This window comes from Oncorhynchus mykiss, chromosome 21 (genome assembly GCF_057628025.1).
Source record: "Oncorhynchus mykiss isolate SJ-2025 chromosome 21, ASM5762802v1, whole genome shotgun sequence".
NCBI classification, from domain to species: Eukaryota; Metazoa; Chordata; class Actinopteri; order Salmoniformes; family Salmonidae; genus Oncorhynchus; species Oncorhynchus mykiss.
The window spans coordinates 4,850,373-4,878,339 of record NC_143042.1 but is presented as its reverse complement, the minus strand read 5'-3'; the positions used below and the strand labels follow the sequence as shown (position 1 = coordinate 4,878,339).

Below are 27,967 nucleotides of genomic sequence, written 5' to 3'. Positions count from 1 at the left end.
AAGGAACATTGAAGACAGAGATGTGTATATTAGAAGTTAATTCATAGGCTGGGCAGCCTGGGCTATTAATCCACCATTCGAATGCTAGCCTATATACATTACCTCGATTAGCCTGACTCGGTACCGGTACCGCCGTATATAGCCTCGTTATCGTTATGTCATTTTATTGTGTAACTTTTTGATGTGATTAAAAAAAAACTTTATTTAGTAAATATTTTCTGAACGGCATTGTAAAGTAAGCATTTCAGGGTAAAGGTCTACGACACCTGTTGTATTCGGCGTATTTGACAAATAACATTTGATTTGATACTAAGCCTACAACAGTGAATTAAGGCGACCAGCACCTGTGCTGTGCAAGTGTAACGGATGTGAAACGGCTAGCTTAGTTAGCGGTGCGCGCTAAATAGCGTTTCAATCGGTGGCGTCACTTGCTCTGAGACCTTGAAGTAGTGGTTCCCCTTGCTCTGCAAGGGCCGAAGCTTTTGTGGAGCGATGGGTAACGATGCTTCGTGGGTGACTGTTGTTGATGTGTGCAGAGGGTCCCTGGTTCGCGCCCGGGTATGGGCGTGGGGACGGTCTAAAGTTATACTGTTAAACAAGCAAGAGACAAAAACGATATTTTGTCTGACATGTTTTGTGCCAACGAATTGAAGTTGAACATCGCCACATACGACAATTTAATTAAATGTGCAATAAAAAAAAAGTATAATGCCTAGGCCTGTTTAATGAAACCCTGGCTGTTGACGTAGATCCCCATTCCCCACTGAGGTCATTTTTGGGAAATGGCACTTTCACATCAATAAACACATATCAAGCGCAAGTGCGCCAACAGCTCACATCAGCAGAATGGGGGGCCTATTCTTTGCGAGGGACGTCTAACGTGGATCGCTAAAATAATGATTATCGTCACCTTTCCTCAATTTAAATATTAGACTTATGGGGACACCAAAACATTTGGCAGCCATGCACGAGTGATCATTGTAGCTTTTTATCGTCTAAACATGTTGGTGGAATATCTTCACGCCTAGAATAAAAACCCCAAGGCTTCCGTCAGACTCAACTGAATGAAAAAAATAAAGAATTACAGGGGGGAGTTTAGAAAAAGTCCTCTGGAATAAGGCACATGCTTGGATAATAATTATAGAACCAACGTCTCTCGTAATACTATAGCTGTCTCTCCTTGTCAATTCATTTAAATACATGATTTTAACATTATGCTATAATGCAGCCTAGGCCTACTTTCTGATGGATTACAGCCAACATGTGAAGGTGAGCATATGTTTTGAATACGTTTTTAGGAAAGGAGAAATGTGATTTGTGTGTCTTGAGGTGCGCTGGTGGCTTTGATTGATAGGTCCTTTTAGTGTGTGAGAGAGAGATATTACTAATTCTCTCTACGCCCATTTAGAAAGTAGTAGCCGGTCTGGATTCCATCTCTCAATAAGAGAGGAGGGACAAATAATGCAACTGAAATGAGCATAACAAATGGTAAAACATGTATTAGGTCATGATGGTCAGCATATGTGCGAGGAATGACAACAGGTGCCAGTTTTGCGCTTCATTCCTCTAATTAATAGGATGCAACTGAAGCAAACCCAGCTCGATCCGTATCATTATTTCTCTCTCATTACAGAGTCCGCTCCAGCCACTTTGAACAACATGACATTGCACTGACACTGCCTTCTCACAAGGGAATTACCGCAGCAGGTCGTAACGGTCTTGTTTGTTGTTGTTATTCAATTCGAATTCTATATTGCTGAAAATTTGCGTACACCCATGTTCCAGATTGTTGTCATGGCTGTTGTTTCCAATTACCAATCAACAACTAACTGCGCCGTAAATCCGGCTGCATATTGAACGTTGAGATTGCCGAAAGACCAGCCAAGCAGTGGCATGGAGTGGAATAGCTCGACTGGTATCAGGCTAATGTAGCACGGTCCCTTCGAAAAATACAAATATTTCATACATATTGCACCACTGAGGTATATATTGCACATAAACTTTATGGAAGCAAACACACCATTGCATAGATTTACGTAGGGTTCATTTTGGTAGGGATTTTTTTGTTTACATCTTGGAAGTAGCCTAACTAACTAACGGTTATACAATACATTAACTGCTTTTCCAAACCTATTTTAAAATATGTATAGCCATAACAGTATTAGTCATGATGTTAATACTACAAGATTACTGTAAAATACATAAATATTTATTTCGTAAATAGGAACGTTTAAAAAAAATGTGACGCAATTTCTCGTGCAGATCACACAGCTGCAACAAGGTGGGGAATATTAGCGTTCAAGGTCGTCCATGCACGCACATATCTGAATCATAACGTTGTTTCGTGTCAGGCATAGAGTGTTATAATAACAGTAGGCTATAACAATTACACCTCAAATGGCTTTACATGTGGGTACCGACCTCCTTTCATGACTTAACCTAGAGGTATTGATATGCATGACCCGATACAGAATTATACCAAAACGATGATGTGACACAATGACGTAATGCAACATCAATGTACCCCCAGAAAATCGCAGGACGGTTTGTGAGCCTCGAGCATCGCTTTGACCGAACGTCCCATCCTCCTGTTTGTTTCTACAGAGCGTTGTGTCCCATAATGCTTGGCGAGATTGACCACCAAGATGGCTGACGTTATGGATGAATATGAGAAAGAAGCTGGCTGTGTTCCTATTCTCCATCCAGAGGTAAGCTGCTTGGCCCTGCATCTTTGCACGGGGTTATAACGAGGGTGGATCTTGTACATGTCGGAATCTACTAAACCGTATAAATTCACCGTGTTTTGGGAGAACCAGGATGCCCCCCTCATCGAGGGAGGGCAGCTACCACCAAATACATGTCAGGTTTTCCCCTGCTGCGTAATAGCATGTTAGCTAGCCAGCTAATTTTGCTGAAGGTGTTTCTGAATCTAGTAAATCAGACGACATTCTTGGTTTGTTTATTGTGCCCAACAGATAAGCTACCTTGAAAATAACAGAATTACCGAACATGAGATCGTAGGTAGTTATGCTGAACTGGTTTATTGTCGTCAGAAAAGCAGGGCTTTGCTGCAGCCCGAATAATGACTTGTGCTGAAATGTCATGTTGCTTGGTCGGTGATGGCAACGTTAGCATGCAAACAGAGATGGGCGCGGGCCTAGCATTGTAGTTAGCGAGGCTAGCCATGTCAGTGACAGTATTTGTCAAGCAACGTCAATTGCATTAAACTTCTCTGTCCTTGGCCAACATTCAGCCTATTTACATTTAGCCATATAAACGTATTAATGGTTTAGTTGCTAGCTAGGTTAGCAAGTTAGGGCTAACAAAATAGCTAGCTAAAGATTGTTCTTGCTAGTCAGCCCTAGAGCTAGATATGTTTAGCCCATAGCACAGGAATAAACACTTGAATGTTGTGAATGTGATACAACAATTACATTCATGTTGTAGCTTTATTCCAAATAAATTCAGATCTGACAATAATATTTGGGCCTTATCTGTGTGCAGATCGGCATGGGGCCGAAATACATTCATTGTGACTGCTGAGAATAGTACAGCGAGCTAGCATCTAACGTTACTATTTATTTGAGTGCTGGCCGTTGGATTACTGCTGGGCTAATTTATACAGCACCCAATACTTATTCACAGAACTTAGTAAGAGTTGAGCATGTCATATTTGGCATTTTAGTTTATATAGCCTATTAAATGTGGTCTGGCAAATTGCCTTTTGGCTCAGTCTTCAAAATTAGCTGGCTTATTTATTTGTTGTCGAAATGCATTTTACTATTTGGAGTGAAAGGATACCAACAACATGGAATACAAAATTTAACTTGTTTCAGGCCACTGTCACTTGATTAACAAACATTAGATGTGTTTTTTAAGAATGGGCCAGTACAGAGGACATGTCACTAAATTATTCATGGTTTACTAACTCACTTGTGTTGGCCAACCTGTTACGCCACATGGTGTAGGAAGCTTATTTACCCCTCTTGTCTTGGTGCAAAAAGTACTAAGTTTTCAGTCTGTGGGCTGGCAGCAAGCCACAGAAACAGACATTTATTTGAAAAAGCCCATATTTGAAAGACAACCAATGGGCATTAAATAGTGCCATCTTGCCTTTTGTAAATCATTTGGCAAACCCACACACTTAAAACACACTGACTGAAAATGATCTTTTAAAGAAAATACAATTTTCCTGGTATTAGACTCACACCAAGTTCCTGACAATTTGTGTTACTTTTGCCAGATGCGTCTCTTTTTCTTACTCTTGTGCTTAATGAGTTTTTGATATGTCAAGCCTCATTCCTCTCCATTTATTGGTTATGCAGGCTCTTTTGACATGATGTCACAATTACTGATTTGTATACGTAGTGTGACACTGCATAGCTTAGATTTAGCCTGTGGTCAGGCATAGGGAAGTTGGGCCTGAGGGGAGAAGGAGGGTAACTGAAAACAATGTCTCCTTTCATTAAAATCCCATCAAACACTCAACCGACGGCCAACTCTGCTGCGGAATTAAACAACAGCATGTCAGTTAGGAGAGGGTGAAATCTGAAACCATAAAGCACGTTTAACCTGCGGAGGGTTAGGTGTTGCTGTAGTGATAGATGACCTAAACACAGGATTATGTAGTGTTCTGCTCATTGGCTATTATCTATGTGATTTGTAGTATGTAGCCTAATAATACATATTAATATATTCCTTTTAGTAGACACTTTTTTGTTTATCCCAGCGGGAATCAAACCCCCTGATCCTTGGTGTTGCAAGCGACATGCTCTACCAACTGAGCCCCAAAGGACTTGTGATCTTTCTTAGGCTTCATGGGACTCGTACTGCTCTTCTATGTGGACTAATTACGTTATTTCAGTAAGACTGCAGCTCGGCTCGTCACAAATCCAAGCCGTTTGTTGAAGATGGACAGCCCCATGTTGATATCTTGACTTCATGATGGCGGTGGGACATTGACTGCTTGGAAAACTGCCATATGTTGCATGTTCCCTTGGTACAAATCTCTGGCATGACTCGTCTATCTATCGCTGCAGTATTCCACTCTTGGTCATGTGTGATTGGAATGAGCAGTGTTAGGCCTATGGCAGGCTGTCTGTGACAGAGCCTGCTCCAGAGCCCTCAGGCCGTAACTGTCTCCTGTCAAAGTAGAGGAAGCATTTCGCCTCGATGACAACGTCATTGCCTTTTGTCACACCAGAAATACATTTATTTCCAATGGAATTCTGCATTTGTCTTGCGTTGCAGAGGCAGTAGTAGTGGGTTCTGTGTGGTGCGTACGCTGGATTTCTCCAACCTTTATGTCAAACTGTATGTGTAGACGGCTTGACAGAAATGGTAGCAGAAGGTGAATGTTGAACTTCTGTTGCACACATATCCAGATGATGCAGTGTACCATAAATACACAGCCACCTGCAATCATGTTGGTTAATCCCTGGATAGAGGTTACACTTTCTCGGATTGTGAAGAATAGTGTTGGGCTATGTCTGTTGCCTCAACCTTGTTGCTGCTGTTAAAGAGCCTTCAGGCTTAGTGCCCTGGTCTGAATTCCAGAAGGTTGACAAAATACTTTTTCAGATTCCTCCAAAGCTTAGCTGTCATGTGGCTTTTGAGTCAAAGAGCTTTGTGGAAAAGCCATCTCCATTAATGCAGCATAGCCTAGGCCTAAATGTTTTGCATCTCTGATATAGGCTGTACATTTATGGCCTGTTTCTCTGATTTGTTTTATTTGAATGAGAAGCCTTTACTGTTCTCTGGTTGATCTCTAAAAGAGAGACGTGTGAAATTCAAGTGCCACATGACCCCACCACCATCCACCTGCTCAGTTTTGTGGTGAACATCTGGTGTACTCTAGGGAGTCCCAGAGAGATGCACATCAATAAGCTACCCTTGGATACGACCGTTTGATATGCAAGTTCACTTATTCTCTCTGTCTAAGCCTGTGTTTTCCCCTCTGAATCTCATTAAACACGTCTTCTCATGAATTTCAGCCTCTTTTGCAATCTTTCCTATTGTTGATTTTGTTTGTCTGACTGTCAGCCACAGATATAGTCTGCGTCCCAAATGGCTCCCTATTCCCTACTTTGGACCAGAGCCATACGGGCCCTGGTCAAAGGTAGTGCACTAGGCTATAAGGGAGCATTAAGGGATGCAGCCTAACTCCTAGGCTCCTGACCCAGTTTAAAAATGCAAATTATATTGTTTTTGAATAGAACAACTACAGAATCTTGCTCCGTTGCTGGATTCATAACGTCAATGGAGGCAATAGACGGCACAGAGAATGTAAAATAACAGAGATAATGTAGAAAACGTAGTCTGTTTCTCTTTGCTATCCTTTATAGTTGCTTCTTAAACATAACAGTTCTCCAGTCCAGGTAGCATCCTCTCTCTCAGCCATTGTCCTCCCATTAAATGAAACTGTGTGACTATTGAAGTAGTAATACAAAATAAATGGCCTTCATTTCAGATTGTTTAGATTGGGACCGTCCACTGTGGTTGGTGAAGCCTTATCTATCCTCTCTGTGCTTTCGGACCTCATCTGGTGGCAACCCCTAGCTACTGAATGGATGTAGCAGCAGCTTCAATAGATTATGAGCGGGTCAGGTGTACTCCACGATGGGCAAGGAAACATGTCCTCTGTCCTGAACAAGCTTCAGTCAATGAGTCAGGTGCAACAAATGGTGGGATGAATTTAAAGTGTTGGTGATGAAGTCTGGATCCAGAGATTGTATTTACAAACTACAGGCTACAGATGATGGCAAATACCCATGTTGACTAAATGATTTGAGATAACTTGTAAAGATGGGAATACAGGCACATCATCACAGACCTATACTCTGAATGAAACTTATGTAATTTAGTTTGTTTTTTTGCTAGCCTAAAATCTGACACTAAACTGAAGAGGAGCACATTAACTCATGGGGATACTGCAGCTAATACAAAGCCACGCGATTCCATAGTCTACATTTAGGTTAGTTTTTTTTGTAGCTTATTTTTAGATCTGGGCGCATGACACCGTCCCCTGGGATGAGCCTGCCATATGTCCTTATTGACTGAGAACCTCCTTGATCACTGCTTCTTCAAACAGACAAGATTCAAATGGTGAGTCAACTGGATTAGAGGTCGACCGATTATGATTTTTCAACGCCGATACCGATTATTGGAGGACCAAAAAAGCTGATACCGATTAATCGGCCGATTTAAAAAGAAAAAATATATATATATTTTTTTAATGTATTTGTAATAATGACAATTACAACAATACTGAATGAACACTTTTTAACTTAATATTTAACTTATAATTCATTTTTATTTTACCTTTATTTAACCAGGCAAGTCAGTTAAGAACAAATTCTTATTTTCAATGATGGCCTAGGAACAGTGGGTTAACTGCCTGTTCAGGGGCAGAACGACAGATTTGTACCTTGTCAGCTCGGGTGTTTGAACTTGCAACCTTCCGGTTACTCGTCCAACGCTCTAACCACTAGGCTACCCTGCCGCCCCCTGGCATGCTGACTGTCCACCTTGTGTTTCTCTCACTGCCATGTAAGGAGAGCTGGTTCAGCACTTCACACTACTCCAGTGTAACTCCTGTGACATGCTGCAGGACTGATTGAGCATGGGTGGCTTCAGGCACCCTTAGTGCCTCTCACCGCTAACTCCTGGCTATCTTTGAGGCCCTTAGTCAAGCCACCTTGTCCCTTAGCTAACATCCATGGCTGGAGGCTGATATCATTGGCTACTGGCCTAAAATAGCCCTAACAGTTTTGCTCTGTCTTTAGGAGTTTGTTGTATTGCCAAACCATCCTCCACTTCGTCAGATAATGTAGTTGCTGCTAGATTGGAGAGACAGGCCGTTATGGCCTCACCAGCAAAATAACATCTCTCTGTTCCTGGAAGAAGTTGCTTGGACCTGTTTCTCAGCATTTTTTCATGTTACTTACCGCTGTCGACGACATAACAGTGCATGAAACTGCCCCAATCCGTACCTTGCCGAAAGCAAATTGGTGGTTTAAAAAATACCTCTCCTGAGTGGGATTCTGGCATGCTCACCAGAATTCCACACTTTGTGGCTGTAGCTATTCTGATGAACACTTACTATAAGCTAGTGTTTCCCATACCAAGCTCTGTTCACCCTCAGGCCATCGTTTGGCTTCCATTGTTTTCAATTGACAAGTTTGATACCTTATGGTCATGTGTAGCTCCCTTGGTAGAGTGTGGCTCTTGCAACGCCAGGGTCGTGCGTTCGATACTCACTGGGGCCACCCATAAGAAAAGGAAGGCTATGAACGCACTACTAACGCACTACTAACGCACTAGTTGCTTTGATCAGATAACAATAACAATAATAATATGCCATTTATGTCAGAGGTAGGGTTGCACAGTTTGGGGAATATTCAGAGGTGGAAACTTTCCGTGGGAATTAACAGGAATATATGGGAGTTAAAGGAAATGAATGCAAATTAATATTAGTACCATTTTAAATGGTTTTTGTATTGAATATATTTACCATATCATATGGAGACAAACATAAACATTTACCTTATCATAAGTAGACATCATTACAAATGATTAAATCATTCCAATATACATTTTAAAAACAATTTAGTTAAGGATTGAACTTTAATTAAATGAGTTGACTCGTCACATGGGATGATTTCACTGAACAACAAAAGAAAAGGAATATTGAACGATCCATCGCATCTACCAACAATGTTTTCAACATACATCTGTAAAATGATGGTGTAGAAACTAAAGCTTTGGTTGTCTTCCTCTCAATGTCCACCTCTTGAACATCAGACTCTGAGACCTCATCTTCACTGTCACTTTCCAACCTTGTTGAGGATGGCTCGTTGTCAGGCTCAAAAGGCCTCAAATTTGCCCGACATGGCCGCCAATTTTTCAACCCTGGTATTGGTCAGCCTGTTGCGTGCTTTGGTGTGTGTGTTCCCAAACAAGGACCAGTTGCGCTCTGAGGCGGCTGATGTTGGTGGGATTTGGAGGATGATGAAGGCGGGAAAGAGTCTCAGATCCACAGTCTCTTCCACCAGGTGGCTGATGAGATATGTTGGCATGACTGCCATATTGCATCTCCATCCCAAAGCCCTTGCTTGGAAGTGTACTTCGCCAGACTGCCAAGAACCTTGCCCTCATCCAGGCCAAGGTGGCGAGACACGGTAGTGATGACACCATAGGCCTTGTTGATCTCTGCACCAGACAGGATGCTCCTGCCAGCATACTTGGTGTCCAACACGTATGCTGCGGCATGTATGGGCTTCAGGCAGAAGTCTAAATGCTTTTTGATGTATTTCAGAACTGCAGTTTCCTCTGCTTGGAGCAACAGTGATGTGGTCAGGGCAGTATGGATTTCTTATCTTACATCTGCAAGCATAGTCTGAACATCAGACAGGATGGCATTGTCTTTCAGGAGTTTCAAGCTACGGATGTTGCTGGGCAGCTTCAATGTGGTGCTCTTATTCTTCTCACTTTGCTTGGTGAGGTAGATTGCTGCTGATGACTCTTCACATACCTAACTGTTTACTTGGCTCTCTTGTAGAGTGTATCCATTGTTTTCAGTGTCATGATGTCCTCGAGGAGCAGCTTCAATGCATGAGCAGCACAACCAATGGGTGTAGGACTCCTCCACTTTAGACCAAGCAGCCTTCATGTTCGCAGCATTGTCTGTCACCAGTGCAAATCCCTTCTGTGGTCCAAGGTCATTGACTGCCTTCAGCTCATCTGCAGTGTAGAGACCGGTGTGTCTGTTGTCCCTTGTGTCTGTGCTCTTGTAGAATACTGGTTGAGGGGTGGAGATGTAGTTAATTATTCCTTGCCCACGAACATTCGACCACCCATCAGAGATGATTGCAATACAGTCTGCTTTCTCTGATTTGCTTGACCTTCACTTGAACTCTGTTGAACTCTGCATCCAGCAAATGAGTAGATAAAGCATGTCTGTTTTGGAGGAGTGTATGCTGGGTGAAGAACATTCAGAAATCTCTTCCAATACACATTGCCTGTGAGCATCAGAGGTGAACCAGTTGCATACACAGCTCGAGCAAGACATTCATCAGCATTTCTCTGACTACGTTCCTCCATTGAGTAAAAAAAACAACTTCTCATTCCAGGAGGACCACGAGCTGTTGCTTTCGAATAAGGGGTCTGATTCATCATTTTCACCTCAAATAGAAGCGGAGGGACTTTTGTCAGAGGTTGCATGTTGTGAGCGCTGAGGGAACTTTATGCACTTGGCCAGATGATTCTGTGTCTTTTTTTGCAGTCTTCACATATGATTTGGCACAGTATTTGCAGATGTACACCATTTTTCCTTCTACATTAGCTGCAGTGAAACGTCTCCACACATCAGATAGTGCCCGTGGCATTTCCCTGAAAAGATTAGGAAAAAAACATGTTTAAAAAAAATAAATACAATTCCATGTACAGATTAATAGTTAAGTAGTTAGATTAAACAACTCCTTTGTAAGATAAATGTTTTAAAATGAAACATGTATGAAACAGGTGAATTAACACTCCTCAGTTAACAGGCTCAAGCAAGCTAAAACCCACCTGTTAGCAAAAACTAACTAGCAGAAATTGTCAGTTAGAAATGATTGAAACACACTTTGCTGTAGGCTACTATTTACTAGTTAAGAAAAAATTATGTATGTCATATAAAATATATTCACCCCACCCAGTATTGTAATCAAAACTTACCAGAAAGCATTTAGTCCTTGGCTCAGACAGTGTAGTAGTGTGGGCTCAAAAGCATCTCATTAGTGTGCAAGATCTTGAGAATCAGCTGCACATGTGATGGAAGAGTGCACTGCACATGTGATTGAAGAATGCACTGTGCATGCAGGGGGTTGCAATTCCATTGAATTGGGGATAGTTCAACCAAAATATGCCACAATACCTAGAATTGCCTTGTGTAGCCCACAAAAAAAGTTCACTATTATAAGCTAACTTTTTTTTGATGCATTTAAGCAAAATTCCCCAAATTCCAGGGCTTAAATTCCCATGGAAAATTTCCGGGAAAATTATGGAAAGTTTCCGACCCTTTGCAACCCAAGTCAGAGGGCATGGATGTGATTTGAGGGCCTTTTGAAAGACTGCCAGGGGGTAGTCTTTCATCTGCCTGGCATGGCTCCTCCCCCTCTCCTCCCTTCGCCTTTCATCCCTCTCCATCCTCCAGTCAGCTCTAGCTCCTCTCCATCCTCCAGTCAGCTCTAGCTCCTCTCCATCCTCCAGTCAGCTCTAGCTCCTCTCCAGTCAGCTCTAGCTCCTCTCCAGTCAGCTCTAGCTCCTCTCCAGTCAGCTCTAGCTCCTCTCCAGTCAGCTCTAGCTCCTCTCCATCCTCCAGTCAGCTCTAGCTCCTCTCCATCCTCCAGTCAGCTCTAGCTCCTCTCCTCCCTTCAGGGTAGCCTGTAGATTATAGATTACTATACATATTTAATGATCTCATTATAATCCTTACCCCTCGTTAACTGTCTACCAAGTGTTTTTCCCATCAGATTTTCATCCGTATAGCCTTCTGTAGGTCTATATGATCAATCATTAACCCAGTATCCTTAGTCTGCTGTAGGTCTATATGATTCATTAACCCAGTATCCTTATAGTCTGCTGTATGTATATATGATTCATCATTAACCAAGTATCCTTATAGTCTGCTGTAGGTCTATATGATTCATCATTAACCAAGTATCCTTATAGTGAGCCTTGGACAAGTGAGCCTTGGACAAGTGAGCCTTGGACAAGTGAGCCTTGGACAAGTGAGCCTTGGACAATCCATAGTGGCCAATAGGGCAGGAGCCCATATCCTGAGTCTGTAGTGTGGGGCAGCTTGACGTACAAGTACACCCCGTGGACAGGACGCTAGTCTGTCACCGGGCCTTTCATTGGAAAATAGATTTAGTAGGAATCTAGACGATATATAGGCCTGTTATGGTTGTTTTACAGTCAGTACTGTACACGTGAACCAAGTTTCATGCTTTTATGAAAACCCTAACTGCATTCTCCTGGACCAATAGTGTTGTTCAGTAAAGGTTATAGAGACTGAGTGAGAACTGGGATGTGATGTGTATTTAACAGTCACCAAGGCAGCAATATAGCAGTCCTCCCGGGGTGAGGGGGGTGGTTAAATGACGTTGCCATGGCGTTGCCGTGGAGGCTAATAAGAATGTGAAGGGCCTATGTGGGCGGCCCCGGCTCACTGTTGCCCACCATCAGAACACGACACAGCCTCCTCCAACTCTCTCCGTCACTCATTCAATCGCTCTCGTGAGATGACGCTGTGCCATCTGGGTAGGCCCACTGGGTCCAGGCAAGGCACGGATTGATGAAACTCATTGCTGTTTTTTTTTTCTCTCCCAACAGGAACTCAAGCCCCAGAGTCACTATAACCATGGCTACAGTGAGAATGTGGGGCGCAAGAGCCACGTGGATGACTACAGTACCTGGGACATCGTCAAAGCCACGCAGTGAGTATCCACGCTCCGCCGGGCTCACGTGTGTGTGTGTGTGTATGCGCACAAAGCTTGGCCGGTGTGGTTCAAGGTATACAAGCAATGTGGGCTGGTATACAAGCAATATAACTGGTTTTAAAAACACTTCCTGTTGCGGTATAGTTATCTTACTTGTGTAGCAGGGCAAACATTATTTGCAGGCTCCACGTTGTTCTCCAGCACACAGGCCTGACTGCTTTTATCCTTTATTTAACTAGGTCAATTAAGAACAAATTCTTATTTACAATGACGGCCTCTGAACAGTGGGTTAACTGCCTTGTTCAGGGGCAGAACAACAGATTTTTACCTTGTAAGCTCAGGGATTTGATCTTACCACCTTTTGGTTACTAGGCCAACGCTCTATCCACTAGCCTACCTGCGGTACCATGCAAAGCAGCTCCCCAGACATGTGGCTAAGAGAAGCTGGCATTTCATCAATCTACACACAATACCCCATAATAAAGCGAAAACGGCTTTTTAGAAATGTTTGCACATTTATAAAAACAGAACTTATTTATTCAGACCCTTTGCTATGAGTCTCGAAATTGAGCTCAGGTGAATCATGTTTCCTTTGATCATCCTTGAGATGTTTCTACAACTTGTTTGGAGTCCACCTGTGGTAAATTAAATTGTTTGGACATGATTTGGAAAGGCACACACCTGTCTATATAAGGTCCCACAGATGACAGTGCATGTCAGAGCAAAAGGTCGAAGGAATTGTCCATGAGGTCGACGGAATTGTCCATAGAGCTCCGTGAATCTGTACCCCTAGGTTCAGATCTAGGATCTGTTACCCCTCCCCCAGTCCTAACCTTAACCATTAGTGGGGAAAATGCAAAACTGGCTCAAGATCAGTGTCTAGGAGCAACTTCACACTACACCGCTATCGATACTCCCTCTAGTTGGTTTGCATATAGGGTAACAGACAGGCCCCTAGTATGGACGCTCGCAGGAAACCACTAACAGAACATGTATTTCCTGTGTGATTTACTACCAGCCTCCCTGGACTTGTTTCCTTGTTCTGGCATCGTCAGGACCAGATATGTATCAGCTAGTCTGCACTACCTGTGATTTCCCTTCCCCCATGAATGTGTTCACATGGTATTATGAAACGTTCCTTCCCCTATGATCCAGACCAATGGTGAATGACCACAGTTCCTTCAAAGTATTCACACCCATTGACTTTTTACACACGTTGTTACAGCCTGAACAATACCCCATAATGTCAGTGGAATTTTGTTATCAGATGTTTTACAAATTAATAAAAAATGAAAATCTGAATTGTCTTGAATCAATTTGTTATGGCAAGCCTAAATAGGTTCAGGAGTCAACATGTGCTCAACAAGTCCCATAATAAGTTGCATGGACTCACTCTGGGGGCAATACTAGTGTTTAAGCTACTTTTTGAATGACTACCTCCTCACTGTACCTCACACACACTTGTCTATAAGGTCCCTCAGTCGATCAGTGAATATCAAAAATTGATTCAAACACAAAGACCAGGGAAGTTTTACAATGTTTCGCAAAGAAGGGCACCTAAAACACAGACATTGAATATCACTTTGAGTATGGTGAAGTTATTAATTAGACTTTGGATGGGGTATCTACACCTAGTCACCTCAAAGATACAGGCGTCCTTCCTAACTCAGTTGCCGGAGAAAAAAATCCGCTCAGGAATTTCACCATGACACCGTACCCAAACCGACCATCGTGCGCCAATTGATTTTGTCCCCCCACACCAAACGCGATGACGACACGCAGGTTGAAATATCAAAACAAACTCTGAACCAATTATTTTAATTTCGGGGACAGGTCTAAAAGCATTAAACATTTATGGCAATTTAGCTAGCTAGCTAGCTTGCTGTTGCTAGCTAATTTGTCCTGGGATATAAACATTGAGTTGTTATTTTACCTGAAATGCACAAGGTCCTCTTCTCCGACAATTAATCCACACATAAAACAGTGAACCGATTCGTTTCCCAATCAAATGTTATTGGTCACAAACGCATGGTTAGCAGATGTTAATGCGAGTGTAGCGAAATACTTGTGCTTCTAGTTCTGACCGTGCAGTAATATCTAACAATTTCACAACTACCTTATTCACACAAGTGTAAAGGAATGATTAAGAATATGTACATATAAATATATGGATGAGCGACGGCCGAACGACATAGGCAAGATGCAGTAGATACATATGAGATGAGTAATGTAGGGTATGTAAACATATAATGTGGCATTTTTTTAAAGTGACTAGTGATACATTTATTACATCCAATTTTTTATTATTAATGTGGCTAGAGATTTAAGTCAGTATGTTGGCAGCAGCCACTCCACGTTAGTGATGGCTGTTTAACAGTATGATGGCCTTGAGGTAGAAGCTGTTTTTCAGTCTCTCGGTCCCTGCTTTGATGCACCTGTACTGACCTCGCCTTTTGGATGATAGCGGGGTGAACAGGCAGTGGCTCGGATGGTTACTGTCCTTTGATCTTTTTGGCCTTCCTGTGACATCGGGTGGTGGAGCAGCCCCTTATCCACATCGACGGGACAGTAGTGGAGAAGGTGGAACATTTTAAGTTCCTCTTCTTGTCATGTCTCCTCCTTCCAGGCTTTTTCTTCTTTGGACTTTATATGGCGATCGGCATCTGAACTTTCATAGTATTACCACGACAACCGACGAACTCCGTTGTCTTTCAATCGCCCACGTGGGTATAACCAATGAGGAAATGGCACGTGGGTATCTGCTTCTATAAACCAATGAGGAGATGAGAGAGGCAGGACTAGCACCGCGATCAGCGTCACAAATAGAACTGACTTGAAAGGAATTTTATAATATCTGTACATTATAGCAACACCTGTAATTACAAAAGTACAATGATTTAAAGTTTTGCTTTAGCTTGAGATTAAGAATCAGTGGTAGAGACGTAAAGTGCACAAAGAGGTCAACTGTCCAAAAATCAGATGTTCTGTGTTGAAAATATACGTTCAGTTTCTGTTGATACTATGTTCCAGTCTTACTTCTGCTGGAACATGATGGTAACAGGAGGAAGAAGGATTGGGAAACTAACTGCAAATAACAATAAGCTGAACAACTCCTAGCAGAGACATCTTTGTATTAGCAACTATTAATTCTGAGTTTATTTGGTATTAAAGTTAAGGGACATCACCCTGGGCGGGGTGAACCTCAGTAGGGGATAAAAAGGGAAAACACCATCTTTTGTACTGAGTGTGTTACTTCCAAATGACTAAGTGTATACTCCAAATGACTAAGTGTATACTCCAAATGACTAAGTGTATACTCCAATTGACTAAGTGTATACTCCAAATGACTAAGTGTATACTCCAAATGACTAAGTGTATACTCCAAATGACTAAGTGTATACTCCAAATGACTAAGTGTATACTCCAAATGACTAAGTGTATACTCCAAATGACTAAGTGTATACTCCAAATGACTAAGTGTATACTCCAAAGAAGTTTCCTGTGGTCACTTGTATAACAGGGCAGAATTCTCTTACAACGCTCATTGGCACTTACGAGCAGTGTGGGTTTATGTCCTGAGGTGCTGACCTGTTTCACCCTCGACAACAACTGTGATTATTATTTGACCATGCTGGTCATTTATGAACATTTGAACATCTTGGCCATGTTCTGTTATAATCTCCACCTGGCACAGCCAGAAGAGGACTGGCCACCCCTCAGCCTGGTTCCTGTCTAGGTTTCTTCCTAGGTTTTGGCCTTTCTAGGGAGTTTTTCTTAGCCACCGTGCTTCTACACCTGTATTGCTTGCTGTTTGGGGTTTTAGGCTGGGTTTCTGTACAGCACTTTGAGATATCAGCTGATGTAAGAAGGGCTATATAAATACATTTGATTTACATGTATTTTGCAACGCTCGCACACGTGAGTGGTGTCGTCAGCATGTGAGGCCAATGGTGACTTTATAACAGTTAAGAGTTTAATGGCTGTGATCAATGAACTGAGGATGGATCAACAACATTGTAGTTACTCTACAATTAATAACCTAATTGACAGAGTAAAAAGGAAGCCTGTACAGAATAAAAATATTCCAAAGCATGCATCCTGTTTTGCAACGAGGCACTAAAGTAATACTGCAACAACAACAAAAATGACAAAGGAATTAACTTTCTGGCCTGAAATATAAAGTTTTGTGTTTGGGGCAAATCCAAAACAACACATTACTAAGTACAACTGTCCACATTTTCAAGCATTGTGGTGGCTGCATCATGTTATGGGTATGCTTGTAATTGTTAAGGACTGGGGAGTTTTTCAGGATAAAAAAAAATTAACGTAATGGAGCTAAGCACAGGAAAAATCCTATAGGAAAACCTGGTCTGCTTTCACACCAGATACTGAGAGATTAATTCACCTTTCAGCAGGACAATAACCTAGAACACAAGGCCAAATCTACACTGGAGTTGCTTACCAAGAAGACCATGGATGTTCCTGATTGGCTGAGTTACACTTTTGACATAAATTTACTTGAAAATCGATGGCAAGACCTGAAAATGGTTGTCTAGCAATGATCAACAACCAACACTTTTTTTTTAAAGAATAGTGTTTAAAAGTTGCAAAATGTTGGTGTGGAAAGCTCTTAGAGACTTACCCAGAAAGACTCACAGCTGTAATTGCTGTCAAATGTGTTTGAAACATGTATTGCCTCAGGGGTGTGAATACGTATGTAAATTAGATATTTCTTAATTTCATATCAAATAAATGTGCATGCATTTATAAAAACATGTTTTCACTGTGTAAATGTGTGAGAAATCTATTTAATCCATTTTGAATTCAGTCTAACACAAGTCAAGGAATATGAATACTTTCTGAAGGCACTGTATAAATATGTTGTCATGAATGTGAATATAGTGCAGACGTAGGTCCAGGTGTCCCTCTGGAGTAGAGTAGTCTGACTGACAAACAAACAAGGTCTTGTGTTTTCTTTTATTGAAGAAGAAGAACCTAAATCAAGATGCTTCATCCTCCTGGTATGTGCTCTGTTAAGGACAGACAAGGCCGTTGTGACAAGGGATACTGTTGTGGGTGAAGCGTGTGTGTGTTGACCCTATGCTAACCTTGTCTACCTACATTCTCCAGGTATGGGATCTTTGAGCGCTGCAGAGAGCTGGTGGAGGCAGGCTATGACGTTCAGCAGCCGGACAAAGAGAACGTCACACTCCTGCACTGGGCCGCCATCAACAATAGAATAGACTTGGTCAAGTGAGTGAGACCCACACAGACCTCACACTCACACACCTCAGTCACATACACACACAGGCCTCACACTGAATAACCCAATGCCCTTGACCTCCTCTCACTATTCAGCTGTCTTGCATGTGAGTTGCAGTAAACCTACATGTACACGTTAAATGCTACTCCCAACACCCTCCTGTGGAATGTTTCTTATCAGAAGGATTTCCCAGTCAGACTGGAACTCATGCAAGCATACTGTCCTAGAACCCTAAACACACATACTCACACAGGACATAGTCCTGTAACCCTAAACTCACACAGGACATAGTCCTGTAACCCTAAACTCACACAGGACATAGTCCTGGAACCCTAAACTCACACAGGACATAGTCCTGGAACCCTAAACTCACACAGGACATAGTCCTGGAACCCTAAACTCACACAGGACATAGTCCTGGAACCCTAAACTCACACAGGACATAGTCCTGGAACCCTAAACTCACACAGGACATAGTCCTGGAACCCTAAACTCACACAGGACATAGTCCCGGAACCCTAAACTCACACAGGACATAGTCCCGGAACCCTAAACTCACACAGGACATAGTCCTGGAACCCTAAACTCACACAGGACATAGTCCCGGAACCCTAAACTCACACAGGACATAGTCCCGGAACCCTAAACTCACACAGGACATAGTCCCGGAACCCTAAACTCACACAGACATAGAACCCTAATGTTGCAGTGTGTTCTGTGTGGGTCATACGTTGGATTTATAAAGGTATGCATCACATTGTATGTGTAGAGACGGCGTGATAGAAATGGTAGCAGAAGGTGAATGTTGAACTTTTGTTGTGATCCTGTGGACCGTTTTGCACCATGACGCTGTCGGTGTGATGGAGACTCATACAGGACAAAGGCTGGCATTGGGCCTATACATTAGTGTAAACATTTTGCATCAGAAAATTAGTTTCTTATTGGACTAGTTCAGTTAGTCCCTCCCTGTTAGCTTCTGTTTGGTCCCTAGTGAAGAGGACCCAGGTGTGAGTGAATGCAGCCATCCTACTGTGCTGTGTTTAACATTGTGGTGCAGAGGGGTGTCCTGCTGCAGAGGGGTGTCCTGCTGCAGAGGGGTGTCCTGCTGCAGAGGGGTGTCCTGCTGCAGAGGGGTGTCCTGCTGCAGAGGGGTGTCCTGCTGCAGAGGGGTGTCCTGCTGCAGAAACACTGCCAGAACCATGGTCTCTCTGTATAAGAATAGAATCCCAAACCATTCTAATACAACATAGCAGGAAGGAGAGAACATGTTTCTGGATGTCTGCTAAGGTCTGAGCCATCCGTTCCATTGGAAGGCAGACGCCCTCTTAAAACGCCATATTGCTGGAGATCCTGAGGCATTAAAACTGAATTGGTTCATCTGTTTTATCTCACTGCATCAACAATCTAATCTTTTCACCACCTGTAGTTGAGTGAGTGAGTGCTAAATGTATTTGTGACTCTGCCGCTGTGTGTAGGTACTACATATCAAAGGGGGCGATGGTGGACCAGTTGGGAGGTGACCTCAACTCCACACCACTGCATTGGGCCACAAGGTAAGAGTGACAACAATAGATGAGGCATTAACAGACTCTGGTTCAGTCTGTTTTCCAGGACCAAGCTTGTCCAGCAGTCCCAAAACATTAGGTCCTGTTGGAAATGCTGATCTGTAGATATGACCATCTAGAGAGAGAGGTGAAAGGTTATATACTGTACGAACTAGAGGTGCTGTTTCCAGTGGACTCTCTCCTGTCCCCTGTGTGGGTGTCATAGGGCATGTTTCTGCTGAAGTCCTTTCCCCTGTGTGGGTGTCATAGGGTGTGTTTCTGCTGAAGTCCTTTCCCCTGTGTGGGCGTCATAGGGCGTGTTTCTGCTGAAGTCCTTTCCCCTGTGTGGGTGTCATAGGGCGTGTTTCTGCTGAAGTCCTTTCCCCTGTGTGGGTGTCATAGGGCGTGTTTCTGCTGAAGTCCTTTCCCCTGTGTGGGTGTCATAGGGCGTGTTTCTGCTGAAGTCCTTTCCCCTGTGTGGGTGTCATAGGCCGTGTTTCTGCTGAAGTCCTTTCCCCCCGAGTCACACAAGACCTTCAGGGTTGTATGAAGTCCCAGTACTGCCTGTCCTCACCCCTGTCAGCGAGCTTTCTACTGCATTATTCATATGATCAGCAGGGGGCAGCCATCCCTAGCCGGGGGCCTGATACCTAGCCAGGCCTCACGGCTTTGTCGGCAGCCCCCCTCCCTGCTAGTGACCTTTCACAGTAGATAGGAGTGGAGCCCATCTGTCGGGTCACTGACACTTTCTATATGAGATTTATGTGTAGTATTGTGCATATAAGGACCTAATTACAATGTTGTTGAGGATTGTGTTTGGTTAAGTATCTAGTGCATCAATCTTCTTATTAAGCATCTCTCAATTGGATGTGGTGTCTATGTTTCATTTATATTATATTTGATTCATTTAACAGACACTCTTATCCAGAGCGACTTACAGGAGCATTTAGGGTTCAGTGCCTTGCTCAAGGGCACATGGACAGACTTCACCTAGTCAGCTTGGCGATTCAAACCATTTCCTACCTACAAAACCCCCAGAGACTTTACATGTAGTTATTATTGGTGCAATCTGTCATGTCCATTCCTGCTGTTAATAATGGGGTGTTATTAAGGGGGGGGTTGGCTAGTTTATTCTGTGCTGCAGATGAAAGTTACAGATTGATCCTTTAAACAAAACAAACCCCAGAAACATGTCTAAATGCTAATATCACGTAATACCAGTTAGTTCTTGTGCTCATCGACAATGATGTTGTGTGTGTCCACAGACAGGGCCACCTCTCCATGGTGGTACAGCTGCTGAAGTATGGGTCCGACCCCTCGCTCATCGACGGAGAGGGCTGCAGCTGTGTCCACCTGGCTGCCCAGTTCGGACACACCTCCATCGTGGCCTACCTCATCGCCAAGGGACAGGTATGTCCCAATTTGCAAATGAGCCCCTAACCCCTACTTCCTGTGTAGATCTGAGAGGCTGATAGGTGGAAGCAATATTGTAAAAATCCTGCTTAGCCTTTTAGAGGGCATTGTGGAGATATTACCATAATTCTTAAATCTCTGAAATCCTCTCAGATCTCCACAAGGGGTTAGGGGTCATGCAGCGTGCGTTCATTAGATTTACTGTGACGTCACCCCTGTGTTATATTTATTCTGATCGCAGCAGAACGGAAAGTTTTTTATTTTAAAGCTTTTCTCACTTATTCAAATCTCAGGAGATGTTGTTGTCGGCCACCAGGGGCGTTGTTTCATTAGTTTCCCACCACCAGGGGGAGTTGTTTCCTTAGTTTCCCACCACCAGGGGTGTTGTTTCATTAGTTTCCCACCACCTGGGGGCGTTGTTTCATTAGTTTCCCACCACCAGGAGGCGTTGTTTCATTAGTTTCCCACCACCAGGGGGCGTTGTTTCATTAGTTTCCCACCACCAGGGGGCGTTGTTTCATTAGTTTCCCACCACCAGGGGGCGTTGTTTCATTAGTTTCCCACCACCTGGGGGCGTTGTTTCATTAGTTTCCCACCACCAGGAGGCGTTGTTTCATTAGTTTCCCACCACCAGGGGGCGTTGTTTCATTAGTTTCCCACCACCAGGGGGCGTTGTTTCATTAGTTTCCCACCACCTGGAGGCGTTGTTTCATTAGTTTCCCACCACCAGGAGGCGTTGTTTCATTAGTTTCCCACCACCAGGGGGCGTTGTTTCATTAGTTTCCCACCACCTGGGGGCGTTGTTTCATTAGTTTCCCACCACCATGAGGCGTTGTTTCATTAGTTTCCCACCACCATGAGGCGTTGTTTCATTAGTTTCCCACCACCAGGAGGCGTTGTTTCATTAGTTTCCCACCACCTGGGGGCGTTGTTTCATTAGTTTCCCACCACCATGAGGCGTTGTTTCATTAGTTTCCCACCACCATGAGGCGTTGTTTCATTAGTTTCCCACCACCATGAGGCGTTGTTTCATTAGTTTCCCACCACCATGAGGCGTTGTTTCATTAGTTTCCCACCACCTGGAGGCGTTGTTTCATTAGTTTCCCACCACCAGGGGGCGTTGTTTCATTAGTTTCCCACCACCTGGGGGCGTTGTTTCATTAGTTTCCCACCACCTGGGGGCGTTGTTTCATTAGTTTCCCACCACCATGAGGCGTTGTTTCATTAGTTTCCCACCACCAGGAGGCGTTGTTTCATTAGTTTCCCACCACCAGGAGACGTTGTTTCATTAGTTTCCCACCACCAGGGGGCGTTGTTTCATTAGTTTCCCACCACCATGAGGCGTTGTTTCATTAGTTTCCCACCACCATGAGGCGTTGTTTCATTAGTTTCCCACCACCTGGAGGCGTTGTTTCATTAGTTTCCCACCACCAGGGGGCGTTTCATTAGTTTCCCACCACCAGGGGGCGTTGTTTCATTAGTTTCCCACCACCAGGGGACGTTGTTTCCTTAGTTTTCAAAACCTGCATTCCACATTGTCAGCCCTGCCAGGTTTTTCCTGGAACTGTTCAGTAGCATCTTCAAAGAAGTTCAAACATCTTCAAAGAAGCACAGTGTCGGTCTTCTCTGTGTTTATTGGGGGTTTGTGACCATGTGCTCTTTCTCCCTCTCCTCCTATAGGATGTGGACATGATGGATCAGAATGGAATGACTCCCTTGATGTGGGCAGCTTACAGGACACACAGGTGTGTGTGTGTGTGTGTGTGTGTGTGTGTGTGTCATGCGTTGACCCATATCCTACTTCATCCTAGCCTTTCCCCATCTAGCCATAATAAACCAAGTTAATTTAAACTCACAAAGCGGTCACACAAACGAAAATCCATGCCCATTTAGAAATGGAATGCCCATCTAGATACGCAACATTTCGAAATGGAATGCCCATCTAGATACGCAACGTTTAGAGATGGAATGCCCATCTAGATACGCAACGTTTAGAGATGGAATGCCCATCTAGATACGCAACGTTTAGAAATGGAATGCCCACATAGATACGCAGCGTTTAGAAATGGAATGCCCACATAGATACGCAGCGTTTAGAAATGGAATGCCCACATAGATACGCAGCGTTTAGAAATGGAATGTCCACCTAGATACGCAACGTTTAGAAATGGAATGCCCACCTAGATACGCAACGTTTAGAAATGGAATGCCCACCTAGATACGCAACGTTTAGAAATGGAATGCCCACCTAGATACGCAACGTTTAGAAATGGAATGCCCACCTAGATACGCAACGTTTAGAAATGGAATGCCCACCTAGATACGCAACGTTTAGAAATGGAATGCCCACCTAGATACGCAACGTTTAGAAATGGAATGCCCACCTAGATACGCAACGTTTAGAAATGGAATGCCCACCTAGATACGCAACGTTTAGAAATGGAATGCCCACCTAGATACGCAACATTTAGAAATGGAATGCCCACCTAGATACGCAACATTTAGAAATGGAATGCCCACCTAGATACGCAACATTTAGAAATGGAATGCCCACCTAGATACGCAACATTTAGAAATGGAATGCCCAACTAGATACGCAACATTTAGAAATGGAATGCCCAACTAGATACGCAACATTTAGAAATGGAATGCCCAACTAGATACGCAACATTTAGAAATGGAATGCCCAACTAGATACGCAACATTTAGAAATGGAATGCCCAACTAGATACGCAACATTTAGAAATGGAATGCCCAACTAGATATGCAATATTTAGAAATGGAATGCCCATATAGATACGCAACATTTAGAAATGGAATGCCCACCTAGATATGCAACGTTTAGAAATGGAATGCCCACCTAGATATGCAACGTTTAGAAATGGAATGCCCAACTAGATACGCAACATTTAGAAATGGAATGCCCACCGAGATATATAACATTTAGAAATGGAATGCCCACCTAGATACGCAACATTTAGAAATGGAATGCCCACATAGATACGCAACATTTAGAAATGGAATGCCCACCTAGATACGCAACATTTAGAAATGGAATGCCCACCTAGATACCCAACATTTAGAAATGGAATGCCCACCTAGATACCCAACATTTAGAAATGGAATGCCCATCTAGATACCCAACATTTAGAAATGGAATGCCCATCTAGATACGCAACATTTAGAAATGGAATGCCCATCTAGATACGCAACATTTAGACATGGAATGCCCACCTAGATACCCAACATTTAGAAATGGAATGCCCATCTAGATACCCAACATTTAGAAATGGAATGCCCATCTAGATACCCAACATTTAGAAATGGAATGCCCATCTAGATACTCAACATTTAGAAATGGAATGCCCACCTAGATACGCAACGTTTAGAAATGGAATGCCCATCTAGATACCCAACATTTAGACATGGAATGCCCATCTAGATACTCAACATTTAGAAATGGAATGCCCACCTAGATACGCAACGTTTAGAAATGGAATGCCCATCTAGATACCCAACATTTAGACATGGATAATAGACAGATAAGAGACTGATACTAAAAGCACAAAGAAGAATGTGTAGTGGGCTAATATTTAAATAGCCACTAAACTTCACCTGTGTCGGTAATTCATAAATAGACCATAAAGGCCACTCTCATAAATAGACCATAAAGGCTTTGCACTTGAACTTTGAACTTTGTCCCGTCCTAACAGCGTGGACCCCACCCGGCTACTGCTGACCTTCAACGTGTCGGTCAACCTGGGTGACAAGTACCACAAAAACACGGCTCTGCACTGGGCCGTGCTGGCCGGCAACACTACAGTCATCACCCTGCTGCTGGACTCCAACTCCAATGTGGACGCACAGAACATCAAGGTGAGGCGGCTGTGCAGCTGATCTTGGGACAGCTTTGTATCTCCCCCCTAATTGTTAAGTTTAGGATTGAGGGAGGAGAGCTGATCCTAGATCTGTACCTACTGGGAAATGTCACTCCAGAGCCAGGGTATGTTATTGAAGGCCCAAATGTCTCCTACTAACCTCTGACCTGTATCATCACATGCTTGTATCTGGTTAGCCTTTTAATAGCTGTCCTGTATCTGGTTAGCCTTTTAATAGCTGTCCTGTATCTGGTTACCTTTTATAGCTGTCCTGTATCTGGTTAGCCTTTTAATAGCTGTCCTGTATCTGGTTAGCCTTTTATAGCTGTTCTGTATCTGGTTAGCCTTTTATAGCTGTCCTGTATCTGGTTACCTTTTATAGCTGTCCTGTATCTGGTTAGCCTTTTATAGTTGTCCTGTATCTGGTTAGCCTTTTATAGTTGTTCTGTATCTGGTTAGCCTTTTAATAGCTGTCCTGTATCTAGTTAGCCTTTTATAGCTGTCCTGTATCTGGTTACCTTTTATAGCTGTCCTGTATCTGGTTACCTTTTATAGCTGTCCTGTATCTGGTTACCTTTTATAGCTGTCCTGTATCTGGTTAGCCTTTTAATAGCTGTCCTGTATCTGGTTAGCCTTTTAATAGCTGTCCTGTATCTGGTTAGCCTTTTAATAGCTGTTCTGTATCTGGTTAGCCTTTTATAGCTGTTCTGTATCTGGTTAGCCTTTTATAGCTGTCCTGTATCTGGTTAGCCTTTTAATAGCTGTTCTGTATCTGGTTAGCCTTTTATAGCTGTTCTGTATCTGGTTACCTTTTATAGCTGTCCTGTATCTGGTTACCTTTTATAGCTGTCCTGTATCTGGTTACCTTTTAATAGCTGTCCTGTATCTGGTTAGCCTTTTAATAGCTGTTCTGTATCTGGTTAGTCTTTTAATAGCTGTTCTGTATCTGGTTAGTCTTTTAATAGCTGTCCTGTATCTGGTTACCTTTTATAGCTGTCCTGTATCTGGTTAGCCTTTTAATAGCTGTTCTGTATCTGGTTAACCTTTTATAGCTGTTCTGTATCTGGTTACCTTTTATAGCTGTCCTGTATCTGGTTACCTTTTAATAGCTGTCCTGTATCTGGTTAGCCTTTTAATAGCTGTTCTGTATCTGGTTAGTCTTTTAATAGCTGTCCTGTATCTGGTTACCTTTTATAGCTGTCCTGTATCTGGTTAGCCTTTTAATAGCTGTTCTGTATCTGGTTAGCCTTTTATAGCTGTTCTGTATCTGGTTAGCCTTTTAATAGCTGTCCTGTATCTGGTTAGCCTTTTAATAGCTGTCCTGTATCTGGTTAGCCTTTTAATAGCTGTTCTGTATCTGGTTAGTCTTTTAATAGCTGTCCTGTATCTGGTTACCTTTTATAGCTGTCCTGTATCTGGTTACCTTTTAATAGCTGTCCTGTATCTGGTTAGCCTTTTAATAGCTGTTCTGTATCTGGTTAGTCTTTTAATAGCTGTCCTGTATCTGGTTACCTTTTATAGCTGTCCTGTATCTGGTTAGCCTTTTAATAGCTGTTCTGTATCTGGTTAGCCTTTTATAGCTGTCCTGTATCTGGTTAGCCTTTTAATAGCTGTCCTGTATCTGGTTACCTTTTATAGCTGTCCTGTATCTGGTTACCTTTTATAGCTGTCCTGTATCTGGTTACCTTTTATAGCTGTCCTGTATCTGGTTACCTTTTATAGCTGTCCTGTATCTGGTTAGCCTTTTAATAGCTGTCCTGTATCTGGTTACCTTTTATAGCTGTCCTGTATCTGGTTAGCCTTTTAATAGCTGTCCTGTATCTGGTTAGCCTTTTAATAGCTGTCCTGTATCTGGTTACCTTTTATAGCTGTCCTGTATCTGGTTACCTTTTATAGCTGTCCTGTATCTGGTTACCTTTTATAGCTGTCCTGTATCTGGTTACCTTTTATAGCTGTCCTGTATCTGGTTAGCCTTTTAATAGCTGTCCTGTATCTGGTTAGCCTTTTATAGCTGTCCTGTATCTGGTTAGCCTTTTAATAGCTGTCCTGTATCTGGTTAGTCTTTTAATAGCTGTCCTGTATCTGGTTACCTTTTATAGCTGTCCTGTATCTGGTTACCTTTTAATAGCTGTCCTGTATCTGGTTAGCCTTTTAATAGCTGTTCTGTATCTGGTTAGCCTTTTAATAGCTGTCCTGTATCTGGTTAGCCTTTTATAGTTGTCCTGTATCTGGTTAGCCTTTTAATAGCTGTTCTGTATCTGGTTAGCCTTTTAATAGCTGTCCTGTATCTGGTTAGCCTTTTAATAGCTGTCCTGACATAACTTGAAAGGTGGAGCATTATTATCCAGTGTGGCCAATTAGAATACCCAGAACACCACCAGTGTTTAGTGTCCATCCTATGGTCTTTCTCCTATCCTACTGTTTAGTGTCCATCCTATGGTATTTCTCCTATCCTACTGTTTAGTGTCCATCCTTTCTCCTATCCTACTGTTTTGTGTCCATCCTTTCTCCTATCCTACTGTTTTGTGTCCATCCTTTCTCCTATCCTACTGTTTAGTGTCCATACTTTCTCCTATTCTACTGTTTAGTGTCCATCCTGTGGTCTTTCTCCTATCCTACTGTTTAGTGTCCATCCGTTGTTCCTGTGTCCTCAGCTGTCCTATGATCTGGTACTATCTAGCTGTCTGAATTAGGCGCTCTCTGTGTTGGATTGTTACCGTGGTGATTAGCTGGTTTGTTACCGTGGTGATCCTCTGGCTGTATTCCTCTGTATTCCTCCAGGGTGAGACGCCGCTGGACCTGGCCAAGCAGAGGAAAAACGTCTGGATGGTCAACCATTTACAGGAGGCTCGGCAGGCCAAGGGTTACGACAGTCCTGGCTACCTGAAGAAGCTGAAGATGGACAAGGTAGAGACCAGGGAGGAGACTGAGTGGACATACACAAGCATGCAGGCTCACACACTCACTCAGACACACATACACTTATTTGTGTAAGCATGCAAGGCTATGTGTAACACCACCATTGTCCCTCTGTCTCTAAAAAGCCTTCCGCCACCTGTCTTTCCAGCCAGCAATCCCAGACCCTAAAAAGAGCACCTTCAGGCCTAGTTTCTGCCCTGTTGTTGACGTGAGACAGACAGACCAAAGCTAACACTCTATTCAGACCTTCCCTGGCCTCTGTCTTGAAGTAATTGCCCATCCAAGGTAGTGATTTCTTGGAGTCTGAGGAATCGAGCAGTTTTTCTGTACGGACAGACATGAGGATTGTGTCAAGACCCTAATCATGGCGGAAGGAGAATTTGCCCCTAGATGGTGATCTTGGGTCAGATCAGCATTTTCTCCACTAATAGTTAAGGTTGGGTTTGGGGGAATGGAAGCTGATCCTAG

At 43.1% G+C, this 27,967-nt stretch overlaps 1 protein-coding gene across 2 annotated transcripts in view; it reads left to right on the top strand.

Annotated features, from left to right (window-relative positions):
* Nucleotides 1-840: 840 nt before the first annotated feature.
* The window catches only part of LOC110499755 (zinc finger DHHC-type palmitoyltransferase 17), a 57,663-nt gene continuing 30,536 nt past the window's right edge, over nt 841-27,967 (top strand). Inside the window, exons 1-9 of one of the 2 annotated variants that reach the window (XM_090213555.1) lie at nt 841-1,269; nt 2,605-2,708; nt 12,376-12,479; nt 17,613-17,735; nt 19,221-19,298; nt 20,555-20,699; nt 22,383-22,447; nt 24,416-24,578; nt 27,362-27,487. In XM_090213555.1, the coding sequence (XP_090069681.1) occupies nt 2,646-2,708; nt 12,376-12,479; nt 17,613-17,735; nt 19,221-19,298; nt 20,555-20,699; nt 22,383-22,447; nt 24,416-24,578; nt 27,362-27,487 (867 nt within the window). In that variant the 5' untranslated portion in view covers nt 841-1,269; nt 2,605-2,645. Of the gene's footprint in view, nt 1,270-2,514; nt 2,709-12,375; nt 12,480-17,612; nt 17,736-19,220; nt 19,299-20,554; nt 20,700-22,382; nt 22,448-24,415; nt 24,579-27,361; nt 27,488-27,967 lie in introns of those variants that run through there. The other variant, XM_090213554.1, reaches the window with a different exon arrangement.